The sequence below is a fragment of the Amblyomma mixtum genome, chromosome 10 (genome assembly GCF_055824585.1).
Source record: "Amblyomma mixtum isolate Tamu chromosome 10, ASM5582458v1, whole genome shotgun sequence".
NCBI lineage: Eukaryota > Metazoa > Arthropoda > Arachnida > Ixodida > Ixodidae > Amblyomma > Amblyomma mixtum.
Window position 1 is genome coordinate 9,680,040 of NC_143021.1, and position 14,697 is coordinate 9,694,736.

A 14,697-nucleotide genomic window follows, 5' to 3' on the forward strand; every position below is an offset into this window, starting at 1 on the left:
GATGTTCATCGAGGACATGACGCGACTGTTCAATCGGGCCGACCCTGCTATGCCAGAGGCGAAGAAGGTGCGCCACTTAATGCGCGGCGTAAAAGAACAACTATTTGCCGGACTGGTCCGTGACCCGCCAAGAACAGTGGCCGACTTCACGAGGGAGGCAACGAGTATTGAGCGCTCTCTGCACGAACGGGGCACGCACTACGGACGTGAAGCTACTGTAGCAGCCGCTTCCCAGTACACGCCTACGTCGCTACCCGCCGAGGAGCTTCGGGAGCTTGTAAGGAGCGTTGTGCGTGAGGAATTGGCGAAGCTTCGTTTTGAAGCTCCACAGGCCAATGTCGCTGCCGTAACGGACGTGGTCTGTGACGAAATCCGACGAGCTGTGCAGCCGCCCCCCGCTCCACACCCGGCGCCCTCTGTTATGACGTACAGCGAGGCACTACGAAGTCCTGGGCCAGCGAGGCAATCCTTTTCCCCCGTCGTTCCCATGCCAGTGCCATCTCTGCAGTACCCGAGCGCAGCAGTACCATCCGTGCCGCAGGAGTCCAGGCCCCCCATGAGCAAAGCCCACGTGTGGTGAACGCCAAACAATCAGCCGCTCTGTTACCACTGCGGGGAGCCCGGCCACATCCTCCGTCACTGCCCCTACCGGAGAATGGGTTTAAGAGGGTTTTCACCTGACGCACCTCGACCACGCTACAGTGAAAGACCACGGGATATCGAGCTGTACCTGGCTGATAACGTGCAGTCCTCGACCCCACAGCGGCGTCAGTCCCGATCGCCATCCCCAAGGCGGTTCTCTTCGCCCGGCCGCCCGTCGTCCTCTGGCCAGTTCAGAGGTGCGTCCCCACATCGGGACAACTGAAGACGGCGTCCTCCGGGGGTAGGGCCGCCGCTACTGAACCGTGTCAAGAGCCTCCATCCGACGATTCGCCGCGACGCTCCGACCAACGACGACCTGGCCCGACGACTTCAACGACGCGCTGCGACCGACTGGTTTCTGCCGAAATTCCGGTATCCGCCGACAACCACGACGTTACCGCCCTAGTGGATACCGGCGCCGATTTTTCTGTAATGAGCAGTCGGTTAGCCACGGCCCTGAGGAAGGTTCTGACCCCTTGGTCTGGGCCGCAGATCCGGACAGCTGGTGGCCACGTCGTAACTCCGCTCGGTGTCTGCACTTCACGAATCCAGATCCGCGGAGTTACTTTCCCTGGTTGCTTTGCTGTGTTACCCGAGTGCTCCAAGGACCTCATACTCGGTTTGGATTTTCTTCGGGAGTACGGTGCCGTTATCAATCTGCAGGAGCTAATCATGTCGTTTTCCACCCAATGCCCTGTCAGCGACGATACCGAGCCACGCAGGGCTAAGTTGTGCGTCTGTGACGACCAGGTACTAATCCCGTCAAGAGCCAGCATGTTTGTTACCGTAGAGTGCGATAACAGCCCCAGCACTCGTGGCATCACTGAAACCAACATCTCGCTGCTCCTTGGTCGGCAAGTCTGTGTAGCTCGCGGCATTATTGAATTGAACAGTGGGCGAACCGAACTTCTGGTGACCAATTTTGGTTCTGAACCTCAGTGTTTGCCTGGCAAAACAGCTATTGCGTATTTCGAAGAACTTTGTGAATTCGCGGGACAGCACGCGTTGTACGAAATCCCGGCATCAGTGGAGGCACCGACCACTTCCATCAAGACCGACGTGAACCCGAACCTCCCGTCTCATCAGAAGCAGTGCCTAGAGAGCATTATCGAATCTTTCCGCGACTGTTTTTCATCGACCTCTAAAGTTAGGCAGACTCCACTCACAATGACAAATGAAGTAAAAGCCAATAAAATGCCAAGCAATAGAAGCAGTAAAACTGTTACTGTTAATGGCTACTCTGCAGTGACAGTAGGGCAGAAGTAGCTCGTGGCACTGTGGGTGCATTTTCGAACATTCCGAGGAATGCACCGTAGTGTGAGGTGGATGCGAATCATCTTTGAAGAAGTGTCTGTGTTTGTGTCCTTCTTCTTGTGTGCTCCTGTTTCGCACTTTGAAGATAGTTCTGGGCAAGCTTTTGTGCTCGTAGCACATGTTTGCTGCACACACATACATACATAGCCAGCTAGCTCACCCTTTATCAGGGGACCCGCCCCGGTGGCTCAGTGGTTACGGCGCTCGGCTGCTGACCCGAAAGACGCGGGTTCGATCCCGGCCGCGGCGGCTGAGTTTCTATTGAGGCGAAATTCTAGAGGCCCGTGTACTGTGCGATGTCAGTGCACGTTAAAGAACCCCAGGTGGCCGAAATATCCGGAGCCTTTCACTCCAGCGTCTCTCATAGCCTGAGTCGCTTTGGGACGTTAAACCCCAATAAACCAGTAAACCAAACCTTTATCAGGTATTGCACCTATCCTCGTCTTCAGGCCGTAATTTGTTTTTTTTTTTTTTCAGGTCAATATTTTGAGCGTTGTGGAAATATGCTGGCACCATGCAGATGCTGCCTATGTGTGAGAGAGTCATTGATTGGATATCAGTCAACTTCTCTTAAAGGACTGGCTACTAAACGTTCCTGCAGTTATTCTAGCTGTGCTGTTTCAGCAGTGACTAGAGGATGAGAAGCATTCAGCTCTTGCTGGGAAGACATTTTATAACTGCATCTTGTAAAGCTGGAACATGAAAGTCTGACATCTCAGCTTGTTCACGGGACTAGGAATGGTCTCTCATAGTTAAGGCCCCTACTGGTATAGAACCAGGCAGAAGACAAGGACAAGCTAGTAAATGAGGCAAGACTTGCTTTTGCTCTGTCTTTCGCGCTGTTTTAAAGAAGTATAGACACCCAACTTTGGGGAGCATGTTTTCTGCCTTGTAATGATGTGTAAGGCATTATTATACATGGATTACCACAGTGGTATTCTCCTGCAACCACTAAATAATTTATAGGTAACCAAATTTCTTTCTTGGGTTGTTTTGGTTTCAGTTCCAACAGCCAAGTGGTAACTGTGACATCAGAGTGTGCTTGTAGGTCATGTGAGGCATGAAAAAACCACAATATAATTGCTGCTTCATCGTTTTAATTCACAACAATGCTAAAGCCAGCCTGCCTCAAGAGTTGGAATCATAATGAAGGTAGAAGCAGCGATTATATTTCTGCTTTTCATGCCTCACATGACGTATAAGCACACTTTGGCATCACAGGGATCATTCAGCTGTTGAAACCAAAACTGAAACAGCATGACAGAAAAATTCGATTTAGCAGTTGTAGGCGAATACCGCATGGTGATTCATGTATAGTAGTGTCTTCCGCATTATTGTAGAGAAGAAAACATGCCACCAAAATCGGGTGTCTGTACTCCTTTAACGAATATGACTTACGAATTAGATGTCTATACTACTTGAACCAATATGATGTACCAATTAGTTCAACTCTTCGTTTTAAGGCCCCTAATTTCTAGTGATTGTGCAAAAGATTGCAGATTTACATTTTTTGTGGAATTGTGTATTACATTCACATTCTCTTGATATTTGATTTCGTTTATTTCATTCGCTGAAGGATAGCTTGACAAGCTTGCGGCCCCTATACATAGGGGCAGACACAATACTGATGGTACATGAAGTAATAGGACTAACATAATTAGTGAATAGTAAATAAACAAAAATATTTAGATACCGAAAGACGTGACACATTCTATAAATACAGCAGTATGTGTAGAAATCTCACAAAACAAAAAAGTAGAGCTGTTGCGATGACTCAGTGGCTATGGTGCTTGGCCAGGAGTGGAAAACTTTGTCTAGTTTCGGTCTCAACTACTTCAGCTCACTGGCGACTGGAGGTGAACTGATGCTTAAAACTGAATGGTTCCTGCCCATTCACGCAGTGTGATAAAGCTGCAGCCGTGGCCGAATTATCTCGGCAACCACGATACAAAGCTGCTCTTTTTTCGACAGCGGTAGTTCGAATGCCACTCTGGGAAGAAGTTTTTTTCCTTCTGTGTACCGTTGTCGTGACGCTGACTCGATGCTCTTGTTGGGTTCCCTCCAGCTGCTATGGGAGGAATTGGCGTTGATGTCTGTATTTGCTGGACAATGGCATGTGTGGACGTTTCCTATCCCTGGCTCGGCTGCCGACCCGAAAGACATGGGTTTGATACCGGCCACGGTGGTCGCATTTCGAGGAGGCAAAATGCTAGAGGCCCATGTGCTGTGCTATGTCAGTGCACGTTAAAGAACCCCAGGTGGTCGAAATTATCGGGAGTCCTCCACTACGACGTCCCTCATAGCCTGGGTTGCTACGAGGGACGCCTCGTAAAGCCAATATCAAACAAAAAGTAGCAACTTTTTATCGGATGTTATAACAGAAAATGGCAGCATAGTTTTGTGGTATAACTATTCGCTGGCCCTTTCAGACCTAGCCCTCATCAATTACGAGTACCTCATGGAAGTTGAGTTATGCATGTGTCCCTTCTGGGAGATTTCACAGGTCTCTTGGCCTTCCTTCCTGAATGAATTGCATCAGGTTGCACATCGCACTATCAGTCTGTGTGCAAGTTCCTTGACTGGGTTGGGAGCCTGGCGCTTGAGCATTGGAGACAGACAGTGTTGACTTCCTCCACTGGTGGTTTACAGCCTTGTCCTGTAAGCCTTTGTGGACATCAGCAACAGCAAGCTGTTTCCCCTGGCAGTACTCGACTGTGAAGTCATACCTTTACACCTGTAGCAACATGCTGTGCCCTTATCTGGGTACCATGTCAAGGGCTTTCTTCGTGAAAGTCTATGGTAATTTGTGGTTGGATATAACTGGTGTGCCTGCCAAAGCTGTATTGGCGAAGCTTGCGTAGGGCAAAGCAGGTATTCAGCATCTGTTCCCTTATCTGGGCGTCTCTGTTGCTGTCAGTTCTCGGCTGGCATAGCAGATAGGACAACCGTCTTGCAGCATCACAGTACCTAGGCCTTTCTCACTGCTGTCTCACTGCACTGTGATCGTAGAAATTCAGAACAGGGGATGGGGCTAGTAGTTTTTTCACTCTCTTGAATGCACTCTCCTGTTCAGTAGTCCAGGCACATTTCGTGTTCTTTCGTGTTGATTCCATAGCGTCAGATATACTGGGTAGAAATCTTGCTACGCAGTTCACCATGCCACAGAACTGTAGGGCTCCACTCACATCTGTGTGTGCTTCCGGGTTGACAATAGCTGGGTCCTCGTTGGGGTCAACTTGCAACCTATACAACGCAGCTTTGTGGCTCATGAAAGCTATCTGTTCTGCATTCAATTCAATCTTGACTCTTTTGATTTGAATGACATCTCTCCATGAGTGCATGCAGATTTTCATCGTGATCCTTTTGTACAGCTTTAATGCTGCCCTTTCCATACACTGTGATATCATCTGCAACACATGTGACTCCCTGCTGGTTACCCAATGCAGTCTGCCATTACCTTTGTAATATTTTACTGCTGACTGCTAAGCCAGGTGAAGCCACCGGTGCCATCCAGATGGTGTTTGGATGGTTGTGAGCATGCTAGACTCAAGCTCAGTCTTGCAATGCCAGTATCCATTGCACACGTCAAGCTTGGAAAATGCTTGTGCTTCTGCTAGCTCAATCAGGACATCCTCAAGGGCTGGTTCCCTTTTCAAACCCTTGACCTGGAAAGCATTCCTTGCCCACTGCTGGAGACGTCCTGGTACTTTCCTGTTAGTGGGACGTCTTGAGGCCTGATGTCTTTTGACTTCTCGAAATGAGGTCATTGTTGACACTGATCAGCTGCATACGCTCTGAAGTCTCTCCACCTAAGGGGGTGTAAGGTTGCCTGCAAGAAATGCAGTTGAGTATTGCGTTGCAGTATTGGCCGGGTGAAGTTGACGTTTTTCTTTGGGCTCGAGAACTGTGCCATTGTGCACCTGAAGCTTTGTGGGAGCATCTCGCAATCTCTCATTTCATGCATAGCGCTCTGGGATTAGGCTCACTGACACACCACTGTTGAAACTTGATAATATTGTCATTTCTTCTGTTCTGCAGGGGGGATTCAGATGCCTTTCCTCAAAGTGTTCGTGTGCAGTCAAAACTTCTTCAGAATTGGAGCTGTCGCTGAAACATGAACAAAATTCTTTGACTTGCACTGTTCTGCAAAGTGGTTGGCTCGGCCACATTTGGAGCATATTTCGCCTGAGGCAGGAAAGACTCTTCTTGAACATGTGGGCGGTTCCACAATACCTGCAGTTTCTGGTTGCCTTAGGCCCATGCTTCTTGTTTAGGTATGTGACGACATTGATAGCGTCGCTATCATTGTTCACAGTTCCTTCTCGTTGGAACACCTTCATCTGCTGTGCCAAAGTTCCATGTATGGTGCATACTTTTCCAACTGTGTCAACAGTAGGCTCTTCTGAAAGAACAGTAGGTTCTTTCAGTAGCAGTTGCATGCAGAATTCCTCGCTAGTGACTCTGGAGACTACCTGATCACATTCTCATGTTGGTCCGCAGAGTTGCATTCTTTAACCTTTTTTTTGAGATCAATCAGAAAATTGTTGAACGGTTTGCTTGCTTAGTGTTTTCTGCAGCGAAAAATGTAGTGGATGTAAAAGTTGTGCTTTGGCGCAAAATATTCGTAGAACTTGTGGGAATCCTGGCTTTCGGCCGTCGCCTTTGCGCGGCTCTGCCGGCCTCCCGCGTTGTTTCTCCTGTTTCCCTTGCTCCCGCCTCAGGCGGTGGAGAGGCGGCTGGGTGACTAATCACTGTCATTTAGCCACAGCTCCGCCCCAGCTCCCCAAGGGCCTTTGCCATTGGCGCCTTTTGGCGGGAATTTGGGACCCGCTTTGGGCGGCCGCGCGCCGCGCGACCGTCCGAGCGGGGCCCAGAGAGAGAGATCCCTCCGAGACAGCGTAAGGTGCGTACGTTACTGTTTGTCCCTGCCGGCCTTTGCCGCTCGGACCAGTGCATATACTCGAGCTCGCCCGCACGTGTCCTCTGACCTGCAGCGGCTCGAGCCTGTCCAGCGGGGTCCAGCGACCTCTGACAGGCGTACCTTGCGTTGATGGCCCACTCTCTCTCGCAACCGGCCCAACGGTCGACACGAGAGAGAGATCACAGCACTGCCGCGGGGACATTCTCCTGCAGCGGCGTGCTAGCGGCGCGCATTGCTCGAGTCGCTTCGTGCGCGCAGCGGAGCCTTGCTCCTCGCGCGCCCCCGGGACGGGGTGACGATTGAGTGTGTGTGTACTGCTGAAGGACGACGTGAATAAACGTCTCCTTGGTGAACTTGGCGGCCTATTTCTTTGCGGCGAATCGCTCTCCTCCCAGTGGAGGTTGAGTGCACCGCATCGGTGTCCCAGTGTGGTGACGGCTGATCGGGGCCCTTGGCTCGCGCGAAGCTCGAACCCGCGGTGGGTGGTGGCCTGTGTCCACGTAGAAACCCACAAACTTATGAAGCACTGTAGGGACATCCTTGGTGCTAGTACTACTTCAGTTGGGGTGCCGGAGTCAGGCTTTGTATATCTCGATAACGGTTGTCCTGGCATTTTCCAGAAGTAGTGCTGTTTTCTGTTCTGGGGACTTGTTTTGGCTAGTTGCAATGAGGCAGAGTTCATAATGCTGCTTGCAAAGCTGCCATTTTGCTCGCAAGTCGCCTGTCAGACACATGTTCTGGCACATCAGTGGGAGCTGCTGCCGCCATGTTGTGGTTAGCGTGTCATGTTGGCATGCACGCCTTTTGCTCACTATTTGCACTCGCACTGGCTTTACACTGATTGCATTCCTTTTGTCTTGGCTAGTTTTTTTTTCTGTTTATAGCACTTCTGACACCGTGTTTCAAGAGGAACGTGGAGATGCACACTTGCTTCAATGCAGCGCCGCGTTTTATTACTATGCTCGGTGCCAATAGCACTTGAGTTAGGACACATGAATCTGAAAACATATTGCAACAATATGTCATGTAAATCCTAGCTGGCTGACACCAGGCCCTTATATAGAGGCTATTAATCTAGCAGTTGACTACGTTAAGGTCAATAAGCCAGCAGATGCAGGGTGGTCGTTATGGTGGTAGCAGCTTACCTAAAAATCTCAACAAGACTGCGTCATCAACAACTAGACTGCATAAGGTGGATTAGTGGGTTGCATTAGTATAATTTCATATGAAAATCCAGTGGTAGGGACTGGAACATTCTAGATGGTGATGACTGAAGCATACCTAGGGCAATGGAACTGGCTTTAACTGGAGGTTTGGCGGAAAAATTGCAAGAACAACAATTGACACTCACTGTAGACACCATAGCATAGCATAGCATAGCATTTTTTCCTTTAAGAATGTGCTAAAGAAGGCCTCAGACTCTTTTTTTTCATTACAACGATGAGCTTCAATGTGCACCACAGAACATCTTTCCTCAATAAAACGGAGAGTTGAGCTAGTTGGTACATATACCGCTGGGAAAAAAACAGCGCTGAGACGAGGGACAAAGAAAGAAGAAGAGAACAGGACCGGCGCTGAATATCAACTGAAAGTTTATTAGAAACAACAAGCTCTTGGTTGTCGATGGAGTGTATCTTGCGTGTTGTCCTGTTGTCTTCTTCTTTCTTTCTTCCTCGTCTCAGTGCTGTTTTTTCCCCAGCAACATCTTTACTCAGGATCAGTCGCATCCTGTTGAAATGGCGTCTGCACCTTTTGGAACAAGGGCTGGCAATTCAGAAGTCGTGAAGGCCTGAGCTGAGTTCTCGGCAACCATGTGTAGTCAGTATCTGGCCCCGTGATGCATAGCATGGTGTGCTGGATGTGTTGTGAGTTAGGCCCAAAAGTGTGCAGTGCGTGCATGTGCTTTTACGTTTGCATTTTTGGGTGATGTTTGGAAGTGCTCAGGTTTAGTAGAAATCGGTTTCACTGTCACAACTGTGTGCTGTCATTCATGTTTGGTAGGAAGACAGCAGAAAAAACGACAGCCACAGGGGAAGACAAGACACAAAAGAACGCTACACTATCAACTGATTTATTCTGTCATCAAGTCACATTTATATAACCGGTCAGTCACATCACATGTCACACTTTGTGGTGCCAGCTATATTAGACTAACAGATATGAAAGGTGTTATCACCTCTTCAGCTGTAAAAGTAGCTATTGTCAGATACAGATTGCAAAAAAGGAAAAAGAAAATGCAAGAACCGTACATGACATAAGACCAGGCAAGTAAGAAAAATCTGCTACAAAGACTGTTATAAAAATTCTTCCAAAAAACTCTGCTCCGCTGAGTACAGGCTTATAGACTGATCGCTAACGCAGTGGTCTGCCTTCTTGTCGATATGGACTGGTTATATAAATGTGACTTGATGACAAAATAAATCAGTTGATAGTAGCGTTCTTTTGTGTCTTGTCCTCCCCTATGGTTGTCGTGTTTTGCGCTGTCTTCCCAACAAGTATGAATTACCAACTAGCCCAGCACCATGCTTTATTGAGATTTATTGTGCTGTCATTGGTGTTGTTCTGTTGAGGAGCAGTCACTTCCCCTGCAGGCGGAGCCACTGAGTCGAGAGGAGCTGTGCAGCCGGCTTGGCTTGGAGCAGCGGGGCGGACCATTGCTCCTGCAGCTGCTCCACCCTCCTCCCCAGCAGCCACCACCACCACCGGCTGCAACACAGGCGAGTCCACACGTGCTGCAGGGGAGTGGTAGCAGGGGGGCAGAGGTCAGCTGGTCTGGGAGTAGCCACATTTTAAAGGGAAACTGCATAGGTTTTAGAAATCAACGAGCTTAAGAGGGTCGAATGTGTGAAACTTGCTGGTCACAAATGAATAACCAACGTGCCCAAGCTGGTGTCCTGGTTGCAGGTAAAGCATGCAAAGTCTTTTGGAAATAGCACTTGAAATAGTGAAGTAATCTCCGATTAAAATCCGGATGCCCTTCAAGCTTCTCCGCAGCGCACCACGCCAAGTGGGGGGCGCATGATGACGTGATCGTAGGTATCGGTACATTTCCAACGCACAAACGCCTGCTTTGAAGGAAAAAAACCGCCACCACCGAAGGCAAACCCTGCCGACAGTTTGGCGATTCGCCGGCCGCTGGGAAAAATGCTGCTTTTGGCAATGTTTTACAGCACAAACAATTTTTTAACATTTTCCTTCAGGAATTTACCGCCAAATGGATATAGTTGTCCACAATCTGAGGGCGTCGGTTTTTTTTTAGGCGGCAAAAACTTTGCTGTCCCGTCTTGCGGTCAGCATGGCCTAGCAGAGATACCTGAACTTGTGTTCGACAGTGATGCGGAAAGTGATGCCTGCGAAGATGAGGACATTCCGCTAGATGATGGAGATTCCAATTCTGGCACTGACAGTGATGTTGATGAGGATATGTGTTGAGAAGAAGAAGATGTGTTGGACTCGTCACCGCCATCTGCCAAGGCGCGAAAACTAGAAGAATGGGAGTGGGAAGAAAAGGGCAGAAACGAACCCGTTGCCAAGCTGCCACTCATCGGCCAACCAGGCATCAAGAGATCCATCCAACTTCAAGTAGGTGAAACTCCCAGTGCTTTGGGAATGTTGGATGCTCCCCTCGGAGATGACATTTGGAACACGATCGCCTTGCAGACAAACGTGTTTGCTTGTGAAAGGCAGCTTTTGCAACCCAATCCCACTTGGCAGGAAACGACTGCCGATGAAATTAAGGCCTATTTTGCCATGTGTCTATTGATGAGTCAGGTGAAAAAGAACACTCTACAGTCCTACTGGTCAACAAGGCATGTTATAAGTACACCGTTCTTTGCTACAGTTATGCCCAGGCAGCATTTTTGGGCATTATCGTGCTATCTTGATTTAGGTTTAGGTTTAGGTTTGAAGGTTTATTTCTGCAACTAGGTGTTGCGAGGACAGCCAGGGAAAAAGCTGTATAGACAGCTTGAGAGGTCCTGGCTTCCTCTTACAGTGCAGCATTGACGGCGGCGGAATAGGACATCAAACAAATAGTAAGAAAAAACTGTGATAACACCCTGCCTCTAAATGAAGATAAGCTGTGGAAGATACAGCCTGTGCTCGATCACATTCTAAAGTCTATCATCGCAGCGTATAACCCAGAAGAGAACCTCACATTGGACGAAAGCCTGATGAAGTTTCGTGGTCGGTTGTCATATGTGCAATTCAGCCCCTCAAAACATGCAAGATTTGGACTCAAATTCTATAAACTGTGCAAATCGTCAAGTGGATACTGCCTCAAATTTGCCGTCTACACGAGAAAAAGTGAAAAAACACCTGCTACGACTGGGTTATTATGCAGTGAAGCAGTTGTCATTGACCTCGTCGATAAGCGTCTGTCTGATGGCCACACGGTCCACATGGATAATTGGTACTCTTCACCAATGCTCTTTCATCATCTGAATGAAGCTGGGTCGTATGCTATAGGCACAGTTCATATCCACCGGAAGAATATGCCCACAGAATTCAGAAAGTGCAAATTGCAGAAAGGGGAATGCAAAGCTCCTTTTTCACAAGGGATCATGGCCCTTACATGGCAAGATAAGAAGCAGGTAACAATGCTTTCAACGTTGCCCAGTGAAGCCGCTGTTACTGACACAGGAAAGAAGTGCCGAAAGGATAGCTTGCCGGTTTTGAAGCCGAAGGTTGTACTCGACTACAACCGTGGTATGGGAGGAGTGGACCGCGAGGACCAGCAACTGGCTTCGTTTTCGATTATGAGGAGGTACGCAAAAGGGTACAAAAAAAATCTTCTTTTACATCATGGATATTGCTGTTTAGAACAGCTACGTCTTGTGGATGAAGTCAACCAGCAAGTGGATCCACTACACTGACTGGAAAGTGAATCTGGCAGAGGAGATGTTTGAAGCAGCCGTTCTTCCGCAGTACCGCGGTCGAGGAAACCCACCTGCTGCTGCTACGCCAATGTACAATGCACAACAAGCCGCAGAGTGGGCTCATTTCCCTCGACAGATACCACCCACAAAATAAAGCAGAACCCTTCGAGGCTGTGCTTAGTTTGCAAGGTACACGGCAAAAATTCTGAGAGCCGGTGGGAGGGTGAAAGATGTGAAGTTGCACTTCACATGCCTGTATGTTTTAAGGCAATCCATACATGAAAGTCATATTGAGCATGCTTGTGCAGTGACTAATTGAGAAGACAATAAAGCAAACTGTGTCTTTCTACGACATGTTTAGCAAACTTTATCACGAATTTTGTGGAGCGCCACATGCGTTCATGCGGTGCGAAAATTTCGACGTGGAATCCCAGGCAGGAACGGCCGCGGACGGCGCGGAAGCCAATGAGTTAAATGCTAGTGCAAAAACACTTGGCATGCTTTACCTACAGCCTATATAGAATTGAATCCTTGAATATTGCGAAATTCTAAAAAAAGTGCTGCAGTTGCCCTTTTGAAGGGCAGGATCTAGGTTGTCTAAAAAAAAATCTCTGGCTCCTCCCACGAAATTTTCTGATTGGTCGAGAGGAGCGTAAAATCATCAACACCACGTAACCGCTGTCAGACCATTCATAGGGCAGCACCAGATTTGAAAGTCTGAGACCCCCCGCCTGCCCAAAAGTTAGGAGGTGGCCCACCCATAAAAATTCGCAGGGACCCCTAAAGCTATGGAAGTAGGCCCACCCAGAAAATGGATTAAGGTGGATTAGTGGGTTGGGTTAGTATAGCCCAATACGATAATCTGATGGAAGATACTGGAACATTCTAGGAGGTGGTGGCTCGTGCATACCATAAAAGGGCAATGGAACTGGTTCCAACCGGAGTTTCGGTGGCAAAATCACGAGAGGAACATAACACATTCATTGTAGACACTGTAGGAGGAGGCCTAAATGCTGTTGCATTTTCATTAAGAATGTGGCTAAGAAGTTTTAAAGTTTTGTTGTCCAGTCTGTCAGTTTTGCTGCATGGATGACATTGTGCACATCCATCCACAGAGAATACTGTGCGTGAATTCTGCTGCTGCATTGGTAGAATGAAGGCATCCCTCCAAGGCCAGTGGCTCGCTGATTTCAGCAACAACTGTTGTCTGTATTAAAGAGTTAAAGGGACCATGAAAAGAATTAAAAGCCGCTTGTAAATGTTAGAAGTTATGCTCAGAAGCATTGACACCAAGTATGAGTCTTCGGAACTGAGCCGGCAATTTATTATGGCTTTTTAAAAATGGCGTTTTTTAAAATTTGCGGGCCGTTTGGTGTCTTCGTAGGGAGCGATTTTGAAACCAAAACCGGGAAAACAGACATCACTAGTCCCATGACGTCGATAGGCCACCACACACTGTCATTCGCTCGAGCCGCGGCAGCTACGATGTCACGGGCACACTTCCGGTAGCGGTGAAAATCGTCTGCTCGAGGCGCCGCGCAACCCCCTCGGGCAAGCGCGGGCCAGGGCATTGCCTTCACGCATATGTTTTCAATTTACCTCTGCCGCCTCTTTCTGTCGCGAGTTCGGGAGCAAAGAAAGCGCCGAGACCGGAGAGACGCTGCCGACGCACGCTGCTCCTCGGGAGTGCGACAACCGGAAGTCGTAAACCGAACGTCAGCGAATGACGTATTCATGGGCGGAGCCCAGTCCCAGAGCTGTTTTCTTTATTTTTTCTTGGTGCTCCGCGTGTATGAGTTGAGGGGGGAGAGGAGGTGCGTGATTTTTAATCGTCTATAACTTCGTTGTTATTCATGCTAGCTTTAAAATTCTTTCGCTGGGGTGACGAGTGATGGATTGCCTATCTTTACGTAATCTCAATTAATTTGTTTCATAGTCCCTTTAACTGTGCGAAAGGATTAGGACACCAGGGAGACACATTCATGACACTTAGAAGCGCAATGTGTATCCCTGGTGTCCTAACCCTTTCGCGCAGTGAACTCTTTAATTCAGAAAGGAACCAACTGGCCTGGCAAATTCTTTTGTTGTCTGCACTGCCATGTGAACACAAGCCTTTTGTGGTGCAAGGCATACTACAGCCATGTGTAGTTGGGGGGCACTGCAAATTCCTGCCGGGTAGAACGTCTAGTTCAAGATGAGCACACATCATTCTGCGCTGCATTAATCGAGGGTGCTTTGTACTACCTGCACACTTGTTTTTTTGTCATTCAAGGATTTAATTTTCTTTACTAAAGAGCCACAAGGACACCACAAGGACAAGGATGAAGATGGAGTGACGACAACACAAGTGCTCCTTGTCCTTATGGTGCCACAGCAGTATGAAAGCAGAAGGAAAGCCCCCAGTAGTCATCCCCAGACTATCTGGGGTCTTTTGCCCATCAGTTCTGCTGACATCCACCCTTTCTCCTGTGTACAAATGTAGATCCGAGCAGGAATAGTGCCCTTTGGAAGCATCTTCCTTTTGAACGTGACAAGTGGCGACAGATTCTTGCCATCCATCGTTATCGCCAACATCGTTATGCACTATTGTTTTTCGGCGCCAGTCCTCTTTGCGTGCATACGTCTGGCACCTTTGGTCTCCACAGTGCTGCTTCTTGACGTGCCAAAGTTCAGAGCGTTTTGTTCGTGTTGCCACTTTGCAAGAGCTGGAGCTTCCTACAAGGGTACAAGTGCAGGCTGGTTGATTGTTTCTATCTATTGTCTCTGTCTTTTTAAAAGAGTGCAAAGGAAGCCAACAGAGAAACAAGAGAACACTCACGGCACTGACTTTCAGCTACTACGTTTATTGTGGAAATTTACCCGTGTATGTACGCTGCTTAATGCATGACGGATGGAAATGGTACAGCTTGCTAGCAAGAAAAGAAATGAATGCCGGTCTCCTTT

The 14,697-nt window shown here is 48.4% G+C and overlaps 1 protein-coding gene across 3 annotated transcripts in view; it reads left to right on the forward strand.

Moving 5' to 3' along the window:
- The window catches only part of LOC149325106 (centrosomal protein 20-like), a 50,153-nt gene that overhangs the window by 12,592 nt on the left and 22,864 nt on the right, over nt 1–14,697 (forward strand). For all 3 annotated transcript variants that reach the window (XM_089563657.1, XM_089563658.1, XM_089563659.1), the window contains one exon: nt 9,469–9,594. In XM_089563657.1, the coding sequence (XP_089419783.1) occupies nt 9,469–9,594 (126 nt within the window). The remainder of the gene's footprint in view (nt 1–9,468; nt 9,595–14,697) is intronic.